Source organism: Protopterus annectens, chromosome 5.part0 (genome assembly GCF_019279795.1).
Source record: "Protopterus annectens isolate FY-2018-M chromosome 5.part0, PAN1.0, whole genome shotgun sequence".
Lineage (NCBI taxonomy): Eukaryota > Metazoa > Chordata > Ceratodontiformes > Protopteridae > Protopterus > Protopterus annectens.
In genome coordinates, this window is record NC_056735.1 from 527,611,329 (window position 1) to 527,635,981 (window position 24,653).

General features: G+C 40.5%; 1 protein-coding gene across 1 annotated transcript in view; it reads right to left on the reverse strand.

Moving 5' to 3' along the window:
• The window catches only part of GBE1 (1,4-alpha-glucan branching enzyme 1), a 1,706,938-nt gene that overhangs the window by 1,180,411 nt on the left and 501,874 nt on the right, over positions 1-24,653 (reverse strand). Inside the window, exon 4 of the mRNA XM_044071842.1 lies at positions 4,403-4,612. Within this exon, the coding sequence (XP_043927777.1) occupies positions 4,403-4,612 (210 nt within the window). The remainder of the gene's footprint in view (positions 1-4,402; positions 4,613-24,653) is intronic.

Consider the following 24,653-nt stretch of genomic DNA (forward strand, 5'->3'; position numbering starts at 1 on the left):
ATTTTCTTACTGTGATAGAGGAGAAACATTTTTGCATTGCAAAATGTAGTTTCAAACCTTTAAATTTATAAGTCAGGCATTCATTTGTAGATCTTCAATTTACTGCTGTTAAGCCACAGCTAGTGTACAGTTAATCCACACATTAAATATGCAGTACTGGAAAGTTTTAATAACGTCATATGTAAAATAATGATCTCGCCTCCGTGTCATCTTAATTCCCACTTACCACCACTTTTGATTTTTCCATTCTGTAGAAAATCACTTCATATACATGTAGCCCTACCTACAAAAATATATCATGTTTCTTGAAACATTAACCCCAGTTCCAAAACTGCTGATGTGCACAGTTTTCTCAAATACATGCTGCCTTCCTAGGCCAACATTGTTATTACAGCCTGACTACTCTGAAGGTATAGTTTCATTTTTGTTACATCTCTGTTAAGGATTCTGCTGCAGACCTCTATACATTTCTGGTTGCCCCTTATACACATCAGCCTCATTTGTAACTTTGCAAAGATCAAGCATCGGTTGTCTTCTAGGAAGACTACAAGTCTTACAAAACAGACTAGAAAAGAGACTTCAACTCTCTTGTATTAGCTTTACTAAAATAAACCAAACTTTAAGACAACAATGACTTCTAGAGGCGGTCAAATACTGAAAGATTCAGAAACCATGCATCTTCTGAACTAATTAAAGAATAGCTTTAACTAGGTACCACAAAACAAATACTTAGGGCAGGTAGACTGATATCTCCCCTTTAAATGTCATGTCAAAATAGTAGCTAAACAAGTACTGAATTTAAATGGTTTACCGTTACATGTCCGTATACTGCGGTGGTGGTGCTGCAGTAGCGTTGTTACCTCACAGTAAGACGCTGTCCGGTCCGATTCTCAGCTAGAGTGTCTTCTGCATGGAGACATGCATGAATGGGCGTACCTTCGTTGAAGGTTGTGGGTCAGAGCTGGCAACTCGGCACATAAAAATCTGCCAATCATTAGCGGACCGGAGTTCTGCTGTGGCGATCCCTAACTGGGAAAAGCCGAAAGACACAACAACCTTTACATGTGCGTAAAGCACATGTGTGAAATACAAAAAGTCCGAAAGGACTTTTTCAAGTTTTCGGAAAGCCAAAAACAAAATACATCGAATGTGCAATGAGCAAATGCTCAGTAAAGTTCGCTGATTGCAGATTCGACATTTTTGGTGTGAGGTGCACTATTAGTGGGGATCGGAAAAGGGACCCTTTCCCTACTGTAGTGTGACCTCAGAGTTAGAATAATAAATTAGGGGGGTGTGGGGGTGCAGCCTCCCTGCATTACGCTTTGTCTTTTGAATTGATGTTCAAAAATCAGCGAATATGGTTTTCGATTTGCTGATTTTCAAACTTCAGTGCAGATTGGACTGACGATTTTAGTCATTTCGGTTCGCACAAAGGGCTGTTCGGTAGGTTGATTTTCAACCTTTCAAAGGTAAACCATTTATATTCTACTATAAAAGTTCACCCTTCTCCATCCCAGGCCCCCCACCATTAGGAAAGCCATATGTATCATTACAGTGACAGTTAAACTCAAATATGCCCAGCACAATTCCTATAACAATGCCCGCCTACAGACTGAAGTACTGAAGGTTTGTTGGTTCATTTTCATCGCTAACTACAGAATGCACCACTTCCTGCTGCTACCAAGACAAACCTGTTACTTACCTTGGACTGAGGAATGGGACAGCACCACCCCCCCCCCCCCCCACACACACACACACACACCAGGATAGCTTCATCTACACAAAAGCTAATTAACATGGAATATTGTCTTCAGTCTGACAAGCTATTAAGAACGGTCACTTGGCACACACAAAGAAAGGGCACTCACCCTAATAAGACTGCCTTTCATTCTCATCTGTAAGTAAAATGCCATTTTTTTTCCAAATTTGTCCCAACTTGCTGGAATCAGTTTTTAACAGAAGTTCAAAATTAAAAAAATTGCATACAATTCCAGAGGAAACTGGCGCACCGTCTCACATTTTATACAAATGCAAAATCTTTACAGATGCAGCACAGCTCTAGACATGACGCCCTTCTATTGAGATCTTCACAAGCGTATGTTTGAGTTTCAGATGACCTAAAGACTAGGTTGTATAAAATTCTATCACAACACATTTACAAGTCTTTGACATGGTTGTCACAATCATTTGGGATTGTTGTAACTATTGGAGATATTAACAGCAAATGTGTGCTTTTAAATGTATTAGTTTCAGACTTGATTTTCTAAGTTGGATATGTTTTGTAGATATCCATCTTCTGGGTGGCCACAGTGGTGCAGTGGTTAGCATTGCCGCCTCACAGCAAGAGGTTCTCCGTTTCGATCCTTGGCTGGGGTGCCTTCTGTGCAGAGTCTGCATGTCCTCCATGTGGTCGCGTGGGTTTCCTCCAGGTGCTCAATTTCCTCCCAAAGACATGCTGTAGGTGAATTGGACACTCTAAATCAGCCCTAGGTGTGAGTGTGTGCATGTGTGTGCCTTCTGTGGAAGGTTGGGCCCCAGGCTGGCAACTTGACACCATAAAACTCCACTGCTAATCGTGAGCAGACAGGTGATCCGCTGTGGTGACCCCTAACTGGAAAAGCCGAAAGAAGACTTGGTTTATCTTCTACTATGACGCACACTGCAACTGAAAAAGGTCATCGGCTTGGAGCACATCCATTGTTAACTACCTCTATTATGTCTGTACAATCAGAAGAGACTTCTTACTCATGTGTCTTCCTGTATCATCCTGAATTCTGGTCCCTCCTAAGCTTTCCTTTTTACATTCCTAGAGACTGAAGGCTGCATAACTTTTTAGTCACACAAAATAGTCATCCAAAGTCTCCTTCTGCAGAAGATACTTCAGTTATGTCATACTAGTTAAAAGAAAGTTTGTACAACTCAAATGTCCTATCACATCATCCTTTTTCTGATGGGTACATTATTGTGCAAGATAAACACCCAGTGTTGAGTGTTAGGGAGCCCAGTCTTGCTTAACCCTCCCGCTATGCCACCCAGGCCAATATCTATTACAAAGGTTTGTTGCAAATCCTGGTCACAACTGCTCTGAATGAAAGATGTTCTTTGTTCCAATGGATCTGCACTGTAAGCAGTACCAACACAAATGAGCACAATGCAGCTGCACAAAATGGATCAGCTAAAGGAATCCCTATAGTTTCTCTCTAATAAGAGTAATGCAACTAAAAAGTTTTTCTCTTTGTACAGTCAAGTGAGCTATAATCTTGGTACTTTTACATTTGGCTATACATGAAATGACAGGACAAATCTAAACCATTGGTGGAATGTCAAACTTCGCGAACTTCCACAGCAAGGAACAAAGATGAACCATCAGCATGAAGAGAACCACCATTTTCCAGGCTTCAATCCAGTAGTTCAAATGATAAATTCATTTGCACAATCTGAAAATGAATCAGAAGTATGGCCTGTAAGAAAGGAAATTAACACCTAAGCAAGTGTTTGTCAGGCTGATGTCCTAAGCATTTGATCTGGATAATTGTCGGTCAACATGAATCTGGTCTTCCCCACAGCTGTACCAAGGTGGAACAGACAGGCCTCACTCTACAGCCTTGTACATCTCCATTCAAAGACTGGGATGAAGGCTTACGCCAGGCCCAGCCTATACAAAAAATGAAGTCAAGAAAAACTTTTAAAACAACCAGATATAAACACGGCTAATGCCATTCTACTCAAAGATGCTAGAAATAAAGGTTTTGATGGCTATTTTGTCTTTTTCTGCTCAACAGAGACTTAAGGGCAAGTATATAAAACAGGAAAACATAAAACAGTGCATCTGCCTACACAATGGAAAAAGTAACAAAAAGCGCTGCATGTGAGTAGAGCACAGCAGGATCTAAGAGAAAGCGGTAAGGTGAAAAATCTATACAAAAATCGTAGGAAGAATACAGAAAGGGAAACATCTAAACTAGATCAGCAAAGGGCCTTCCAAGGACAACTACACTAAGTTTAAAAATATGGACAAAATAGTTTCTTCCAATTGTCTAAAGGTCTATAAAAGCTCCAGGGTTTGACTGTTTTCTACTTTAAAATACTAATACTGAAAATATTCTAATGTGGCCTTGAATGGAACACACATTTAGTGATAGCAAATGTAACAACTTCTCTGATCATTCCTTTACTCTGGTAATATTACAGCAGATAATACTGCAAAATGCTTTTAATCACACATCCTTAGATGAAAAGCAGAATATTTTTTTCATAAAGCACAGAACAGTAAATACTGCAATACTCGTTTTGCAGTTTACTGAAACTTCCAGCACAACTAAGTTAATATCAGATAGATTAGGTTTCCAAAATCCAGCAAAGAATCTGAAAAAAATTGTAAGTATTTGCAAAATAAACATACTTGGAATAATCAAAAAGCCTACTGTCCCACAAGTCATGATTTCCTCTTGAGCCGGAATGAAAAAAGCAAGCATCAGTCCCATCAAACTGGTTCAGACCATCCTCTGTGTTTTTTGATGCATGGCTATGCACAACATCCAGAAGAACTACAATACCCATCGAATGTGCAGTGTCGACCAATTCCTTCAGTTCTTCAGGCGTTCCATACCGGCTGCAACAAGAAAATAGAATAAATCAGACCATGCATTCATGAAACTTTTAACGTACTTAAATTGGTTTACTTCTACCAGTAAAGTTTACTCAGTTTTCAATACAGCAGTTATCCTTTAATGACAAAAATCAAACCTGCTTTTTTATTACATATATGTCTGCACAATCTACATAATGCACAAAATGATGAATATAACCGAAAGTGGCTGCTCATTAGAAATGCTTGCTTTCATGACCATTTCAGGAGCATTTTCTTTTGCTGGCATGTGGTGTCATGATTTTAAAGAAGTGTAATCAGATTGCCTAGCTGATGAAAATGGACCCTATGCTGGTTTTATTTCTGTAGCATTTTTTTTTTCTGAAATGAGGGTCAGGATTTATTACAAGACTTCTAAGATGGCTGCATACTGAGTAATAGCTTACTTTCATCTCTCAGTGTGAAAAACTCAGGAAAGAAAACCAGTGAATTTGCTTTTTTTTGGATAAATTTCAGTCATTGCCCAACTGCAAGTAACGAAGAAATAGAGAACCTGAAAGAAAATCAACCTTAAAAGGTAAGGAAACACCGGCTGGAAAGAATCCTGCTCTTCAGCAAAATGCAGTTCAAAGTTCAACCTTGCTGCAAGGCATGACTTCAAGTAATCTAGAAGAAAAAATAAGTCAAATCTGCTCAGAGTGGATTAGAATAAACACCGGAGTATATCAACTCAAAGAGAATGGATAAAAGGGAAACCTTAAACAGATATTCAGGATGATCTGATAAAACTGCAAAAATCAGAGGCTGAAATGAAAAGGCTGGCTGAGCAGGAGAGTGCTCAAGAAGGGTGTCAAAATAATGGTAGCACAAAGGGAAAACTTGAGATTTTCTGCTGTACCAGAAATATTGGAAGGAAAAAAATGTATTAAATTTAAAGCACAAATAAGCAACCTGACTGATATTCCACAGCAGTTAACTGAAAGAGCACATTGTGCGCATGCTCCAAACCTGTCCATGAAAGCAGCCAAAACCTCAGAGTAAAGATGCAATTCTATAAGCAGAAAGACTTGATTCTGACAAAACTTTGGCAAAAAGACAAAATACTAAAAGCTGGAGACAGTTGAGTGTTTGTGGAAAATGATTAATCACTGGGAATGTACACAGACAGGTGCCTGCTGTATCCAGCTATCTTCAAAATATTTTCCTGGAGGGTCAAAATCAATTTTTTGATGCAGAACATGCTAAGGACGGAATATAAAACTGTGTCCAACAAACTGTGAGCTAACAAAAGGGGACTCAGCTTCTTATTCTTCTGATAAAAGTCAGAGTCAGACTATGCCAGTTAAACGTTTTTCAATGTTCCAAAGAAATATGCTTGAGATTCAGAGAAAAGAAAAGCACAGGAGTTGACTAGAAGATCCAGGAGTATGTTGGAAATGAGCCAGAGACTGGAGTACAGAGATGGAGATAAACATGAAGAAAACCAGCAACTCTGACATTAATGAATAAATGTGGGAGTACAAAGCAACCATATTTGTGAAATGTAGTACAAGAAAACCTGGAAATGGACTTTATTTTATTAAACTTGTAGGGGACCCCCCCCCAAAAGCATATGCCCTATTTAACATTAAGGAGGTGGAAGAGGAAGGAAAGTAGTAACCAAGTAAAAAAAAATCTACAGTATGTTTATAAAACATGACATACACTGCATGTAATATAATTATTTTCAGTTATTTTTCTGATATATGGATAGTAAGTAAACAGGTGCCCTTTTCCCTGCTTTCTTGTTGCTTAGTTTCAAGAAATGTAAGCACTGCAGTGTAAAAAGAGAAGACAGCCTGGACAAAAGCATATTTAAGATAATATGATGTAATCTTAGGTTGTTGAGGTGAGAAAAGTATACAGAGCATGATGCAACTAAAACTGATCTGCATTTCCTTACTTCTGTATAAGGGAATGATTGTATTAAGGCCCTTGGCTTGATCTATCAAGTTTTATCTGGAAGCAAGTAAATAAAAACACTGAATGCAATGAAAAGTTTTCATTGAGCAAATAAATGTTCACAGTGCAATATGAAAAACTTGCAGCTGAGAGCAACTGTGCATCTGGTTCTCATGTTTCTATGAAGACAAGCTGATAGGGCAAAAACAGAATGCTTTTTTCTTTCAATGGCTAAACGATAATACTTTCTGAATGTATTTCAAGTTTTTTTTACATCTGGACAGGAAAAACGATAAGACAAAAAACAGACAGCATTTGGTGTAAGTAGACACACAAGCTGTACCATGCATTTTAGCATGGATATCCTTAATTATAAGTCAATTAAAGCCAGTGAGTGCAGCTGTCAACCTGGGACAATTGTTCCTATTAGGAAGGTTAAACTTTCTTACTTGAAGATGTACATAGTTATGCATGTTTGTATTAAGTTAATAGGTTAGAGGGGTGTTCCGGGGGTGTGTTTTTTTCCGAGGGTTTTCATTAAAATGAGTTTTGTAAGATGTGACTTGGGTTCAAATGGATGCAACAAAAAACAAGTGTATACAAGATCAACCTGCCAAATATTACTGCATGCATGTAACACAAAGTTGAGACTAGACATTTAAAAAAGCTGTTTTACATGAAGAGAAAAAATAACTCATCATAATGGCAACAATTTCCATAGTTTTGAAATGTGAATGGTCTTCCAGGTACATGCAAAAATAAATAAATAGTAGTGAACTGCATTAAGAAGTGCAGAGTGCAAACAGCTAGGCTACATTACACATTTGGAAAGAATTGAGCACATTAATTTGATAAAGAAAGGATTTCAGGATGGCTATTCAGTGGAATATCTAGGACAAAGAAAGGGGGAGTACTTACATCAATTGCTAGAGGAACTCCAATAGTGAGAAGAGGGAAAAAAGATAATGGATTTTTTTTAGTAGTAAAGGGCTACTGGCAAGAGAGGAGGATTATGCTGGCATGTACTTATTACACCTGAAACTGCTATAATGGAGGTTAAGAAAATTCCGGGAGAAATAATCAGGTTTCAGCATAGAATGTTACTTATTGGAGAGGACAAGTATTTGATTTGCAACAGGGAGGAAATGTCTGGGGGGGGGGGGCCTAGAAAGGAAAATATAACAAAAAAAAAAATATATAGATTCTTAAAGATCTACATGAAAAGTATTTGGTATGCAATATATGAATTCCGTAGGAGCTGGGAAAGAATGGACATATTGCTCCCCAGGGTACAAAACTGGGCTAAGCTAAACAAATTGTATTTCACAGGAAAATGTGCTTTCAAGTGAAAGTTTTGATACACATCCAATAACTCGGATCATGTGCCAATAACTAACAAAAACTTAGGGTAATGAAACAAAAATAAGACACTAGTGCTTCCCCACCTGTTAAACAGGAATTGGTAGTGGAAATCTTTACAAAATATAGCTAGGGAGCAAGATAAAATTAAAGTGGAGTTTACAAGTAGGGTAGAAATAAGAGATGGTCAAGAAGCAACAGGACTGAAAGGTTAAAGTTACTGCAGAATAGAGGAAATATCACAGAATAGGTAGAACTGCAATGTTACAAAGAAAATAAGGGACTACATGGATATAATTCCAGAGGACAAAAGCTTTTAGCACAACTCCTCAGGCAACAGAAAGTAGAAAAGGTTATCAAGTTAAGGAGCCTGTAACAAGGACAGTAAACCATAGATCATGTAGAGATATTAGGACTATTTCAAACATTTTATGAAACTCTGCATAAAGCATAGAAATAGAGAGAGTACAAATGGAAATGTTTTTGAAGGAATTAAAAATGACAAGTTTAGAGGTAAACTGATGCTCAATTACTAATAGATGGAATAGGAGGAGAGGAGATACAAATGGTGATGTATAACCAATCTACAGTAAAGTCTGCAGGAACGGATGGTATTCCTGTGGACATTTGGAAGCTAAGAGAGAAGAAAGTGATAAAGACCTGGAAGGCTTCATTTAACAGTATTTTAAAAGAAGCACCAAAATCCTGGAAGAAAGCTGTGGTGGTTGTAATACCTAAAGATGGTACGGACCCATCAGATCCAGCCTCATCTAAGACTGTTTATACTGTTTGTCTATAATGGCTAAATGAATGGCAAAGGTGATAGATATTGATCAGTGTGGTTTTGTGGATGGGAGCCGAATATTTGACATTAAAAGAACAATGATGATCCAGAGGGAAACAATGTAAGAAAACACCAATGTTGTTGGTGGGTCTTGATACAGAGAAAGCTGAGATTTTATCAGTAAGGCAACTGAAAATTTGCATTCCCCTGACATAATAATAAGGTTAATTAGGAGGATATATGAGGGATCAGAGGTGAAAATTAAAGTTGGGGGGGAAGTTCCACTCAAAGTTCTGTCTGAACAGAGGAACCAGGCACGAGTGTCCTTCCCCTTTTCTAACTACATTACATTTATAACCATCAAAGAAAATAAGGGACTCAGAAATTCAAGGATATGACTGGTATGGTAATCAAAAAAAGTTTGCTTTATTTGCGGCTGACATTTTGTACTTCATAAGACCCGAAAAGGACATTTCAGTGCTGAAAATTTTGAGATAGCTTCAAGTCTTTCTGGTATATAAAATTAAAGAAGAAAAAACAAAGAATCTGTATAAACTATGTACCCAGACATGAATTGCTTCAGTAATACCTATATTTATGGGGACATAAAATATATTTACTGGTATGGGTTAATATAGATTCTGTTAAGGCAGCTAAGGATATGTGGAAAGAGACTAAACAAAAGAATACAAAAACAAAGAAACTGGCAAGATACAACCAGTGAAAATGTTTTTAGTCCCTTTTATTTTATAAACAGATCAGACAAATTTTGTCAATTACTAGAGCTGAAGAATTTTACCTGGGAGGTAAAGTGGGCAAGAGTTAAGTGGGATAAGTTGATCCTTCCAATACAAAAGTACAGTAGTGTAAAATTTTACCATAACAGTAGATGTTCCTCTCTTCACTGTTGCAGTATTCCTTACAGTGGGGATCCCTTGCCTAGGGCAGCCCAATGTCCGGCCAGTATACAAAAGCCTAAGATTGTAATAGGGGCATCGTACTTCACACGTGTGCTCCTTGCACACGGCATAAGGCGTAAAGGTGATGTACAGATGTACCACCGTCAGAATGGTAAAGCCCTAGGAGGAGCAGTCCAAGGAGGAGAGGAATATGTGTATCCAGAAGGAGAAAAGCGGGGGGCGGGAGCAAATACAGCAACCATGAAAAAGACATCTACTGTTATGGAAGATTTTACACAACTGTACTGCATTCTTTTAGATCACTGATGCACTACTCCCTACAGTAGGGAGAGTACAAAAGCTGAGGTGAAGGGGGGGGGGGTCCAGCAGAGCCTTCAAGAAAGCCAGTAAGGACAGTACAAAAGCTCAGTTGGAAAGGAGGGAGGAGGAAGGGTCCAGGAGAGCCTTCAAGAAAGCCATGCAGGATAGTCTTGGCAAATTCAGCTCTAGCCCTGGAAACCATATCCAACGTATAATGCTTGGTAAAAGTATCCCCCACAAGTCCAAATAGCAGTCTCAGAGATGGAGTTGGTATCCAATACTTTGAGGAAAAAAAAAAAAAAAAAAAGCAGATGAAAGACTTTTCCCATGACAACAGCAACAGGAAAGGCCCTTAGACATCCAAGAAAAAAGTCTGCTTAGAAACAGCCATGCCCAAAGACTTAGAATAAAAGGAAACAAAGTTGCTCATATTTAAGAATAGCTTTAGTTTTTTTTTCCAAATAATATCCAAATTGTTTATGCAAATCCAAAGTGTGAAGAACCTTCTCACTAGCAAACTGTGGAGAAGGAGAAAAAGTGGGCAAATGAATAGACTGATTAAGACAACACATTAACTACCTTGGGCATAAAAAAGGGATTAGTACAAAGAAAGACCAAATCCTTATGAAAAAGTAAAAAAGGAGGGACAGCCATAAGGACCTGCAGTTCAGACACCCATCTGGCTGAGTTAAGGGCCAGAACAGTCTTCCAAGAACAATATTGTAAAGAAGCCGAAACTGCAGGCTCAAAAATAGCCAGAGTCAATTTTTCCAAGACAAAATTAAGGTCCCAGGAGATGTATGCTTCCTGGTGGGCTAATATGAAGGACGCATTTAAAGAACTGTTTGACCTCAAATATACAAGCCAAAGGAGGAGTCAAAGGCAGACAAGCAGAAATGGCTGACAGGTGGGTTTATCAGAAGAGTATTGCAACCCAGCATTGAGCAAACTCACACATAAGACAGCCAAATGAACTTCCATAGAAAATGGATCCAGGTTACAAGCAAGACACCAAACAGAACATTTCTTCCATCTGGATAAATCAAATTTCCTGGCAGTGGGTTTCTTGGCCTATTACAGAACTGAAAACGTGCCCTCAGAAAAAAAGGTGTCTAAAAGGGATCAAAACCCTATCACCCATTGTCAGCTGAAGAGTGTACATGTGGGGGATGTATGAGAGATACCTTGTCCTGTGCAAGTTCACCCTGCGAGGCAACTCATGATTGCCCTTGGCTAAATGCAGAAGAGGGAACCAATGCTGTCTGGGCCAAAAAGGAGTCACAAACAAGATTTTGGAGAGTCTTTTACCTTGAACAAGACTTTGGTATGAGAGGAAGGGGAGGGAAGGCATAAAGAAACATTCCCTTCCAGGAAAAAGATATGGTAGCCACCTTCCAAGCCCGAGGACATGGGACTCTGGTGTAAGAGAGAGGAAGCTGCCCGTTCAGAGGGGATGCAAAAAGATCTACTCTAGGAAACATCTCTGTGAAGCATCCACTCGCGAGTCTGTTATGGACCTGCTCAGAGAATCTGTCACAATGTTCTGATCTGAAGGAATATAACCAGCCTGATACTGGACACCTAGGTCCCAATCCTAAAGAGCTAGTCTGCGCAAAAGGTAAGACCGTCCATCCCCCCTTGCTTGCTGATGTACGACACCACTGTGGTATTGTCTGTGAAGATCTGAGGGGTCCTGGAAGGAAGAGAGAATGGAAGGCATAAAAGCAACTCTCATCTTTTTGATATTGACATGATCCTTCCTTTGACAAAGAGATCAAAAACACTGAACCTTCAAAGGGCTAAAGGATACTTCCCACCCTACATCTGCGGCATCTGAAAATAAATCCTTAGGGACTGGAAGCTGAAAAGGAAGCCCTGGGTTGAGGGACTGCTCACAAATCCACCATTGGAGCTTTAACTTGAGACATGAGATAAGAGGAACTGGAAAGTCTAAAGGATGACCATGTTGAAGCCAGAGTGACTTTAGAAACCACTGAAGTTTTCTCATATAAGGTCTGGCCAGAGGAAGCATAGGAATGGTGGGAGCCATGTATTCTAGAGCCCTTAGAAACACTCTGGCTGTAATGGAGACCAGAGGAAGAAGGCATCAAAAGAATGCAATCAGGTTTAGCCTTGTAAGGAGGCAGGGATGCCAGCATTGGAACGGCCTACAGCCTGCACCCAAGAAAAACATGATCCTGAAGAGGAGTCGGGAAGGAGTTTTGAAGTTCACTATAAACCCTACGCTTTGCAGAAGACAGACAGTATAGGAAAGACACTGAAGCAAAGTCTCTGGAGAGGAAGCCTGAAGAGCAGGTCGGACTGATAAGGAAGGTTCTGAATTCCCCTCATCCGGCAGAAAGCAATCAAAGGAGTGAGGCATTTTAAGACACTTGTGGCAGTAGAGGCGCCAAGAGCAAAAGGGAAAACTGAAAATGCAAGGAAGGGGATGAATAGGAGTATGGAGATACACACACGAGATCCAGAGAGACTAGAAAAGCCTGAGGAACAGGAGGAAACAAGGTTTAAAAGATTAACACTTCAAAGAAAGGAACCTTTAGAAAGGAATTGAGCTGGGACAGATCCAAAATGGGTCTCCAGGTACCCTCTTTCCTGGGAACCAGAAACATTCTGGAATAAAATCCCTTCCCCTTTTGAGAAGTCAAAACTGCTTAGATGATTCCTTGAGACAAGTCTCTGAAGTGCATATGGAAAAAAAGGGCAGCTGTACCTGAGGAGGTTTAGGAATGCCCAAAAAGGTGGGAAGGGATTTCCAAACCAAGTAATACCCCTGATGAATGACAGAAAAAACCCAAGAGTCCCGAGTTATCTGTAACCAATTTGGAAGGAACAGAGAAAGATGACAAGATACAGGAACTCGGTTGAGGAAGGAGGAAAGAATATAGTCAAACAGAACCTTGTTTGTCTGGAAAAGAGAGGCTTCTGAGCTGTAGGAGTCCAAGACTTAGGAGGAGCACTTCTAGAACCCTTTTTGAGCCTTAGGAGGAGGGTGAGACCATGTACAGAAAGGCAGTCCTGGTAGGGTAATTCCTCTGAAATTTGCAACGGGGAAACAAAAATATGTTTAAATTCCTGCATAGCCTTGACCTTTTCCTTAAAGAACTTAAAAAGTTCAGCAGCAGAACCAGAGAGATTTCTGTCAAGAGTAGCATCCATCAGCTTGGCCTTGATGTCATCAGGCAGATGCTGAAGGCAAAGCCAGGAGTAGCTCCCTCAACACAGAATCAAAGGCAGCAGCTCTAGATAAGGTGGTATACCTATATTTAATGGAATGGCAAGCATGTTAAGAAGAGGACCCTAACAGAGAGAGGACAAAGCCTTCTTGTCAGAATCAGGAAGATCTGAAATAACATGAGAAGCCTGACAGACATACAGGCATGATAACGGACAGTCCCGAAGCCCAGAGTAGCAGCAGTATACACTTTCTTACCCAACCTCTCGAGTTCTGCTGTCCTCGTCAGAGGGGAGCAGCTTAGTAGAAGAGAAACAGAAGGTTCAGCTGAGGGAAATGTGTAAAGAAATTTGTAATCAGGCACCTTATAAATAGATTTGTTAGGAGCGGGGTGGGGGGGGGGTCCGAAAATCAGGAGCCTAAGAAACTGCAAAAAAAGTATCCAACAAGGCAGCAAGGAACAGAAGGAACAGCACAGGGCTTGGGAGACTCCATTTGAAGGAGTTCATAATGCCTCCTTTGAACAGAAACATTGGCACAGTCCCACAAACTACCATACCAGAAACAGTATTCCCCAAAGGAAACCTCTTCAAAAGGAGAATCAGTACTAATAGAATCCTCTTATTAACCATAATCCAATTGAGAGGGAATCTGGGAGGAACAGGCCCAAAATTCCTCAGATGAAACCTGCTCTCTAGACCTCTTATGAGGAGTGGAAGACCAAAGGGGGAGCAGGAACGGAAATGCCTTGAGGAGGCTTCAAAGCCATAAGGGCATTGAACAAGCCCTGTGCAAAATCCTGCCATCCACACGGAGGATCTTTAGAACAAGAGAAATATGCCTAGTCTTACTTCTTTTTTTAAAGCGACATCAGCCTTAACTATTTTAAGTGGCTCAGATCCCTGACGTCACTCAATAAGCATAGTTGGAATCTCCTCCCTAACAAGAATTTGTGAACACCTCCTAGGCCCTTCAGAAATGATCAGCAGTGGTCCCCCTGAACTTCTGAAATGGACATCTGTGGAGCCTGCAGGTACATGCAAGAAAACAGGTCCATGCTGGCCTCCAAAGTGGTCATGGCAGAGAAATCAGAATGAAAAACAAGGCAGTCCTCTGGGCTTTCACCAGCCTTGAGACACACATCCCGTGGAGGCAGTACAGCAGAAGAATCCGACCAAACCTTACTGGTCTTTTCAGATGGCTGAGCTTCGGGTTGGGATTATTCTGCTATATTCCTTACCCTGAGCCACCAACTTTAGACATTGGTTCTCCAGGTAAATAGCCAAAGAGGAAAGCAGACTGTGCAAAGTTTTAAAGACAAATGCCAGACAAATAGCACAAGACATTTAAAATGCAGGTAAGAGATCGCCTTCCTTATCAATGATTGATAGAGTACTGACAAAGCAGAGAGAAATTTGACTTAGGCAATCATACATTTATATAAATGAAAACAAACCATAATGACATTTTCAGATGCAAACATTATACATCACATGTAATCTTCTATATAGTTATTGTCAATTGAATATTACATAGCTCATTCAATTCAAGCTTTACATTAAACTTCATTCCTCCTCAAACATTATTCTGCATGTATTTTTCCCACAATTCTCATTTGTTCTACACAATTTGTTCCCATCTCTTTTTAAAAAGGTCCCACTTCCATCTCTTATCACTTTTACAGTATTCACTACTTCTAGTATGGCTGGTTTAGACTGATTTCCATTTTCTAGTAACTTTTTTTGGCAGCCACCAGAATTAAACTCAGCAAGGCCATACTATGTCTATCTATTTGAGATCTTGCATCTCAGCTAAAAAAAAAAATAAAATAAATAAAATAAGCTTTCCTTGGATTCATTAACTCACCCAGTATTCCTGACACATACACCATTAAACCAAATACCTTATTCATGGGAGACTGACTATTCCTCTTATAAACTGGAACTGTACATTCCCTTATAATTCCTGAACTTGACAAAACCTTGACCAGATAGTGAACACACCCAGCAGAGGTTCACACATACTGAACCTGGTACCAGTCACATCCTCACTGGTGAGGTAGACCACAAAGCTGTTTCCTTCTAAATAAATACTGTAACCTCAGCAAACCCTTAACAGTTAGGAAGTTTTCCAAAGCAATCTACACCCCAAGTGATAGTTTTTTTCTGTGCCCTTTCTGAACAGCCTACATGGAATTGTTCACAGAGACCCTGTTCAACCTTGTCAAAGGGGCTTGCTGTACCTGCTAAAGTCTAGGAAATTCCAATTCTATATTGCAACTCAAAAAATGATACTTCAGAGTAGTCTGAGGGGAATTTGTACAATCTGCCTACGCATTACACTCCCAAAAATATTTATGTTCCCCAATTACCTCTTTTCTCCATCACAACTTCAACATTTGCAATTTACTTGAGAAAAAATTATTTGAAGTCTTTCTGGGGTATAAAAACACCTATGCAAATACTTCCAAGCTAGAATTTGTTGCATATCTATGAGCCATAGATATATTTTCCCACTGTTTCTTTGTGAATTGCTTATTTAATCTCTTTCCAATCCTATCTGATGGATTCCTACAGTTTTCATGCAATAATTTTATATGCCCTAATTATCCCTTTAACAGCAGCTTCTGTTCTAGATTCTACTAAAAACCTCTACCATTGTTGATCTTTCATGTGGGACCCCCATTCATGTCTTTTTTGCCTATACTCTGATATCAGTCCTAGGCAGTCAAAAGCATATGTTTAGACTTTGTGGTTTAATGTAGAGTGCAACTTTGGCATAATGTTCTCCTATAAGGATTTTCTTAATACACAAACGTGACACCTTGTTACTTCAAATGGCAGTACAACTGTACAGTTAGCAAAACTCAGCTGTACTGCAAATAATGAGTATGTACCTATACTAGTGCGACCACAAGCCACACAGACTATACTGAATTAGGTCTGCATTGTGATGTTAATTCAAACACGGTTGCAATTGAGCCAACAGTAATCCATACTGCATGACAGTTGTGTAAGATTTTACCCAAGATCCTGCTTTACATTAAGCAGATTTGGCTTCTGCAAATGCAATTTATTCCGGTTTGTGTGAAAGGGGCTACTATAAACTGCACTTTGTTTTTAATCATGGTGTTTATCACTTATATGATGCATGTTTTAATGCATTACAATCTATGCTCTTTGTACAATGCTGGAACCTTTCTCAAGTCCCTTCTGAAAATTGGCACTAACCCAGCAGGGCTACCTCAGTCAAAATATAAACAAACTTAACCAATGTTTCTTATGTACTTCAGATTACCCCAATCATGCCCTCTTAACAGATTTCCTTCAAATCTTGATTCCCTGCATTCAAAATACACATCTCCAAGTATATTCAGCATCTATGTGCTATGGTTTATTAGTACACGCACCACCACGAGACACCCCCCTCCCCATGTCCAGTGTTCCTAATCCCAACAGTTTTTAAATTCTAAACTGAAAACCTCCTTACAAAAAGAATTATGTGTTGTATTAAAAGAGTAACTGGAGTGTGTCCTATAGGATGCAGGAGGAAAGAACAACGTAATCACTACAAAAAACCCTGGATATTGGGTGGAAAGGGTGGAAAAACATACAGGAACACTTCTGTCCAAGGAAAAGAAAATGCACCTGTCTTCCAGACTTTCTTCCATTAAGCCTTGGAGCAGAATTTTGCAGCTGATTGTTGTGACCAGAGGTAAAACAATCTATTTGAGGTGTTCCCCACAGCTGGATAGATTCTTTAAAGATCCTCTTGTGCAGTTTCCATTCAAAAGGGCCTCTCTCCTTGTCCTGCTCAGCTAATCTGTCACATTATTTTGCTCCGTGTAGAATGAGTGTGATGTAAAGCTATATCTCAGGTTGCCAAGGCTAGTCTACACAGAGGATAAGATCTGGTCCCCAGGTTGCTAAGGCTAGTCTATACAGAGGACAAGATCTGGTCCCCATTGCTTGTTTAAGCACCACATTACTGTGACGTTTTCTATAAACACTTGGAGGGCCCTGAGGCCATAGATGGCCGAGAGAACTGAACGTATTTTTAAGTGCCAAGATCTTTTATGCTTATGTATTTTGGTCTTTTTATACAAAGACCCTGCACTTTTATTCCCATAGACAATGCTCCCCAAGCAAAGTCTGAGGCATCTGTTGAGACTGCACTAGGGCAGGAAAGAAGCATGGAACACCCACGTTCTGAGAAATTTAGTATCTCACCCATCACAATATCTCCCTTTTCACAAATCCCAAAACAGGAATTTAAAATGTCAGGGCGATGTTGATGCTGGGAACAGGAGACTTCAGGTAACACTGGACATTTTTAATGTGCTTGCAAGAGGCATCACGAGTACTTAACATTTGTTTACTGGGATTGTCCAACTGGGCAATATCCCATTTTCAGTGGAGGCCAGGGGAGAAAAGCTCCAGACACGATAACACAAGTTACCGTATAAAAAAAGAACATAGCTAAAAATGTACAGGAGCAAAAATTAAAGTACAAACAAATTAAGTAGTTATTAAAAATTACAAATACGTACACATTGAGGGTTATGTAGAAGTACATAAGGTAGGTGAGCAGAAAACCTTGGAGAACAGTACATAGCTAGGGAAAGTATAGTAAGAGAAGAAATAGCCACGGAAGAGATTAGAACAGAAAGGTGAGAAGGGAAGAGGAATAAGGAAGAAATATTGTCAAGTGGAATGAATCAGGAAGATGGATTGTAACAGAAACCAAGAGAGGATAGGAGATGAAGCAAAGTTAGTAAGATATAAAATGAGTACACGCAGTGGTAGAAAAGTAGATGAGGAGCTAATAGAAATTGGAAAGAATTAGCCAGGAGAGGTACGTACATGAACAAAGCCAGTTATTACTGAGGAAGGCCTTTAGTTGTTTTCTGAAGTGAGTTAGATTGGCAATAGTTATTACAGGCTGGGGTATAGTATTCCAAATTTTGGAGATGCAGTTAGAGAAAAGGAAGTCACTAGTTTTGTTGCTGGATTTAGAGACTTGCAATAGTAGTTTGCTGGAGGATAAGCAATCTAGTGTTAGAATAGGGCAAAAGTAATCCTTGAAGAGCTGGGATTTTTCAGGTTGATGTACTAGTCTGTGGGCAAAGCTAAGTTGATTGTAAGTTACATAATGAGGTAGTTTAATAAATTTAGTTGCCAAACGGCAGAGCAGTGATGTTACATGAGCAGAGATATTAGAAGTCATGATACCAAAAATCCTGAGGAAATCATTTGCTCAGATAGCCTGAGTGGAAAAACTCCAATAAATCTAAATACAGATCTATTTTTTCCTGAGGAAGAAATGCTCTTTGATCTGATGTGACACCCCAGGAAAACAATTCTCCAAGGAGTCAGACAAGAATTATTTTCTCAGAATCCCTGCCTGTGTAGATCCCATACTCAACAGATATTCCTGACACTTTGAAAAAAAGGATCTGCAAAAATAAGCCTAAACATGGATAAATGTGAACACCTTTCATTCTGCAGTAGGCTATTACAGGAACCAGAATTTGTGAACGCCCTTAGTGCAATATATAGTCCAAAGGGTAAATGCAGAGAACTGATGTGGCCCAGACACACAACCTGAAGAAACATCTGAAATTTGGTTCTGTATGTAATGTTATAAATCTTGAATGTAAGGTTTCTAGAAAATTCAACTACAGAATAAGGGGTATGATTGGAAGAGACATCATTTTGAACTTGAACTATTGCAAACTGATTCAGAAAAGTAAAGTCCAGAATTAGTCTCCAAGAAACTTCTTTGACACCGGGAACATCCTGGAATAAAATCTTTTCCCTAACTGATCAATGGAGGACAGCTTTCACCCTCTAATTAGGCATATAAAGAGGGAAAAGTTTGGTCCGGAATGATGGAGAGATTCCCACTGCCATCTGTAATCTTAATGGATTACTTTCAGAACCCATCTGTCTACTCCCTCGTTAGTCCATTGTTCTGGGGAGTCCAGCTTTCTCTTTGGAACTTTCCTATTGTTTAGGTGTTTGCTTACCACCAGCTTACTGGGAGTATAGTTCACTTTTTAAAGAAAGCTGTGGAAGGAGCACTCCATCCCTTAGACTTGGGGGAGGGGGTGCTGAAAATCTGAGAGCCCTTGAATTAGTTTTCCTCTCTCGCAGTTTTTAACAACCTTTGCAACAGAAGGTCCAAAAACTAATTCTCTATGCAATGGGGAATTTAAAATCATATTTTTGATATCCTTTGCAAGTTTTTGAGAATGCAGCCAGGCAAACCAACAGTTTCAGTGGCAGCAACCTCGGAGGTGGCACCAGCAGAATCTTATGTACATTTCAAACACAGGGTGGTCACTTGAGACACAGAAGGCATCAAGTTGCACAAAACAGATTTCTCATCAATAGAGGAAATGGATACTAAAATATGCCTCTTTTTTTCAACAGGAAAGCATAGACTTCAACATATGGGTCTAACAGGTGAGAATTCGTATTGCAGAATACACAGTTTTCCAAATTTATCAAAAGCCTTTTCACCCTTTTCAGAAGGATAGGGATTAATATTACAGCATATGTTAATCAGAAGCTGGATTCACTAAAGCAATAGTTGCTATGTCACATTTGTGATTGTGAATTAAAACATTAACGATTGAGGCACTTTATCTGCTTTTTGGGGGGCAGCAGGCTTACCAGTCAGGAAACTACAGGCTATGACAAAATTCTTCCAAACAGAACAGGAGGAATAGGAGTAGGTTCTGGAAATTCCAGTTGTAACAAATCATAGTATTTCCTGAAGGACCGAGAATCACTGTTTTCCAACTGAAGCAAATGATTAATTCTAGAACGTTTTACAGAAAGATAATCCTTCAGAAGCAATGGTTGAAGCCACACACTCCTCAGAATCTGAATCAGAATTCTGTGGAGAGAGCACAGTCTGCGTTTTCAGAATTATTGAGGTTCAAATGCTTGAACCTCTTCAGAAAATGAACAATCCCAGTTTTCTTTTGAGGAACAACTATGCAGAAGGATCAAGAGCTTGCATTAAACCATGAGCTAAGCTCAATAAATTCCTCCTATCCAAGGTAAATTAAACAGGAGAAGATGTATGCTTATTTTATTTCTTTTTAACAGGAATTTCTGAAGAAACATGCGTTTTTGCCAGCAAGAACCTACTACGAATGGGCACAGCGCACTTCTGTCCCTTCTTCCAGGACTGAATAGACTGGCTCTCTTGCCTTATAAGGGTACTCCAGAAACCGGAGAGGATGTGTCTAACGCCTTGTCCATGGTGGCTATAGGGACTACACCAGCAGGACCCAAGGAAAAAAAGACAACTGCTCCATGTAGTCAGCTTTGGTCACAGAAGAGTTACCCCCCTGTGGCTGAGCCATTTTATCAGTCTGTTGTGTTGGCACAGGCTGGTTAATCTTTCTATTTCGTGGATGTATGAAGGTAGAACTGAAGAACCAGTATGTTGTTCCATGTTTAAGCTGAAACATTTGATAGATTCCCTGGGAAGCCTGGCAGCAATAGTCAGTACAACAGTTAAGTTGCAAAAAAGTTACTTCCCCAAATTAAAACACAGTAAGGAGTACTTTAAACACTTACCATAGCCCCCAAAAGTAAAACACAATTTGTGTCAGAAAAATTCAGTTACTTAACTCAACCACAGAAGTAAAAAACACCAAGTGTAAAAAAAAGTCATGTGACAGTCAAACACTTTCTCCTGGCTTACATGCGTTTTACAGGGAAAAATGTATGTTTTCTGCAATAAAAAGTAAAGTTCCCTAAACTAATTTATTTGCTCAGCAATAGAACAGTACTAGCCAATCACTGATCCTCCTAACTTTAGTCAGCTCAGCTTGAGCACAATCTGTGTGAGTGGAAGGTGCCTTAAAAGCTTTGTAAGCAGGCCAGATGTAATATCCTTAGCATGACATAACCTGTATAGCTTAGGCTACTGCAGTAGTGATCCTTATTATCAACCTGTGCTACCTATATTGCATGAAGAGCTTTCTGATAAACTGAGGATCTCAAACCTTTCTGCCCCAAAAAAGATCTGCACTAGATGAAGGGATCCTAATGTGGCAGAAAAAAGGCTGCTCTAAGGAACTGTAAAAAAAAAAAACATGCCTATATGTTGATTTGCTCTGGAAAACAATCTCTGGGGCAATGAAGAGGGGGTTGGCTTGAAAGTGTAGCATTTTTTTCTGTTGGTAAAGCCAAAAAAACTTGTATGTATAATTGCAGTGGCTAAATTCTATGAAAGATGGAAATATTACTTGAGGCCTTAGTAAACTCTAAACAAGGTTCAAAAAGAGTGTAGTCACTGGCTAAAACCTACTTAGTCTAACAAATTTCCACAATTTGGAACCAGCCTTCTACCTCTCTGGTAATCCCAAACACCAGTATCCCCCCAAACTAAGGAAGAAATGTAACATGGAGATCTACCTATTGGGGTTTACATACATGGCTAGAGAGAATCGGGACTGGCCACAGTGGGCCAGAATTCTGTCATCTACTTTAACAGAGAACGCACTTAAGGCATATATGTACTTTGAAGCTGCTAAAAGCCAAGATACCAGAAACTGAAAGCTGAATCCATTAAGTTTCATAACTGGCCATTTAGTATGGACCAAATAGCAAGGATACAAATGGCTGATTTAATGAACACTTCAAAAGTGTGGCAAGACACTCCCAGAAATAAAGCAAAATTCTAGATATTAAGTGGGTACAGCAAGAGCGACCGTAAATATTTTTAACAGCTAGTTTTCCTAGAATGTCTCTGTGAAGACTGGAGGAAGATGGGTGAAGGCTGCCAGCCTATAACAAAGGGTTACTGTACAGAGTGTGGACCCCTGAGGGAGGGCTAGAAGATGAGAAAGTACAACAGTTGGTAGAGCCTAGAGCTTACAGTCTGGTGCTTCTAGTCATAGCCCATATTCCCTTTGCAGGTCATATGGGCATAAAATGTACAAAGAGGCGTATTATGCAAAACTTCTATTAGCCGGGAATTTCCAGAGATGCAACAGGGTACTGCAGGACCTGTGAACTGTGCCAAAGGGTAGACAAGGCAGGAGACAAGGTGAGAGCTCCTTTGATGCCTTTGCCTGTGATTGAGGAGCCATTTCAGATGGTAACTATGGATACTGTGGGTAGTCTGAGTACCCCACGTTCCACAGGGAAAAAGTATATCCTAGTGGTATTGGATTATGCTACACGATACCCTGAGGCAGTGACTTTTTGTCCTCCATTGAGGCTGAGAATGTGGCAAATGCTTTGCTAGAGATTTTCAGCAGGGTAGGTTTCCCAGAGGAAATACTGTTTGATAGACGTGCCAATTTTATGTCAGACCTGCTAGCTTGTCTGTGAAGTCCTGTGGGGTGAAGCACATGAAGACCACCCCCTACCATCCCCAGACTAATGGTCTTATTGCGAGGTTAAACTCTACAATCAAGCCCATGCTACAGGCATTTGCAGATCAGTTTAAGAGGGAGTGGGACACATTTGCCCCATTTGTTTGCTTACAGAGAGACTCCACAGGAACCCCATGTTTTCACCCTTTGAGTTGCTGTATGGACATAGGGTCAGGGGACCTCTAGATTTAATTTGAGATGAGTGGGAAGGGTGAGTGTGAGTCTCACAAGGAGACTCTTGTGGCATATGTCCTGAACCTCAGGACAAGGCTCAGGGAACTCATGGGTCTGGCCCAAGAGAACCTGGCAGAAGTCCAACAACAGAAAAAGATGTGGTATGACAGGAATGTTCTAGCTACAGAGTATGCTGTAGGGCAGCAGGTGATGGTTCTCATTCCTGTCATACACAACAAGCTGCAAGCAGCTTGGGAGCGACCCTAACAAGGTGGTAAGAAAGGTGAATGATGTTAACTACATGGTGGAAGTGCTGGGCAGATGGCAGGGGCACAAATTCTACCATATTAACATGATAAAACCTTGCCATGATGGGAAGGCCCTTGTGCTGAGCATTTGCAGTGGATTGCAGAAGGAGTCTGAGGGAGATCTGAGGACTGATCTCAGTGAGGCTCAGGCTGACAACTCAGTGGAAGGGGTAGCAATGTCCCAGCAGCTATCGCCTACCCAAGTTCGAGAAATCAGAGCAGTGTTGCAGGAATCTGGGGACATGTTCACTGGGAACCAGGGTGCCCCAAATACCTATTAGGCATGCCCCTTATAGGGTGCCTGAGAGAGTCAGACTCTGAGGGGAAGAGGTACAGGAAATGTTGGAACTAGGGGTGATTCAAGAGTCCAACAGTCTCTGGGCCTCGCCAGTGGTATTGGTGCCAAAGAAGGATGGCAGCATCAGGTTCTGTGCGAATTACAGGAAATTAAATAGTCACAGAGTCAGATGCTTACCCCATGCCTAGGACACACGAGGCCCTAGAGCAGCTGGGTGGAGCTAAGTATCTTACAACCATTGATCTTACCAAGGGTTACTGGCAGGTGCCCTGGACTCCCAGTGCTAGAGAGAAGTCAGCCTTTGTGACTCCTTTTGGCTTGTATGAGTTCACAAAGATGCCCTTTGGGATGAAGAATGCCCCAGCGACTATCCAGAGGCTGGTCGATAATATCCTAGCAGGAGGGTTTGCCCTTGCTTACCTAGATGATACTGCCATCTACAGCCATTCCTGGCAAGAGCACCTTCAGCATGTCAGGGTGGTGCTTGGCAGACTACAGAGGGCAGGGTTGACCATTAAGCCAAACAAATGTCAGGTGGGTATGGCCAGAGGTCTCCTACCTAGGACAGAGTGGTGAGTGGTAAGATAAGGCCAGAACGTGCCAAAGTGGAAGCTATTCAATCATGGCCTGCACCTGTTACCAAAAAGCAGGTGAGGGCATTCTTAGTGACAGCAGGGTACTACAAGAAAATTTGTTCTCAATTGTAGTACCCCTCACAGACCTGACAAGGAAGAACAGGCCAGATAAGGTAGTGTGGACCCCAGCATGTCAGCAGGCATTTCAGAAGCTTAAGGAAACTTTGGAAGGAACCCCTGTGTTAGCCAGTCCAGACTATAGCAAATAATTTGTTCTGCAGGTAGATGCTTCAAACTATTGGGTGGGGGCTGTACTTAACCAGATTTCTTCAGAGGGAGAAGAGCACCCAGTGGTTTATCTCAGTCGTAGGCACAGGCTCCAACCCAGGGAGGAATGCTATGCAGTGTTAGAAAATGAATGTCTCGCCATAGTGTGGGCATTACAAAATATTCAGCCTTATCTGTATGGAAGAAAATTCACTGTGATGACAGATCACAACCCTCTACCATGGTTAAACAGAGCCAGTCAGCAAAATGCCAAGTTGCTAAGATGGAGCCTGGGGTTGCAAGCATATATCAGTGCAGCACCGCAGTGGGAGTAGCAATGCCAATGCAGATAAGCTCTCAATACAGGGAATGGGGTGAGGTACACCCAGATAGACCTGACACACACAAGCAATGTTTCTCAAGGGGCACTTGAAAAACTTGCTTGAGTTCCACGGGGGGGGGGGGTGAAGATTGGAGGAAGATGGGCGAAGGCCGACAGCCTAGTCAAATAGAATTTGATACATAATTCTATCAACTGTATAA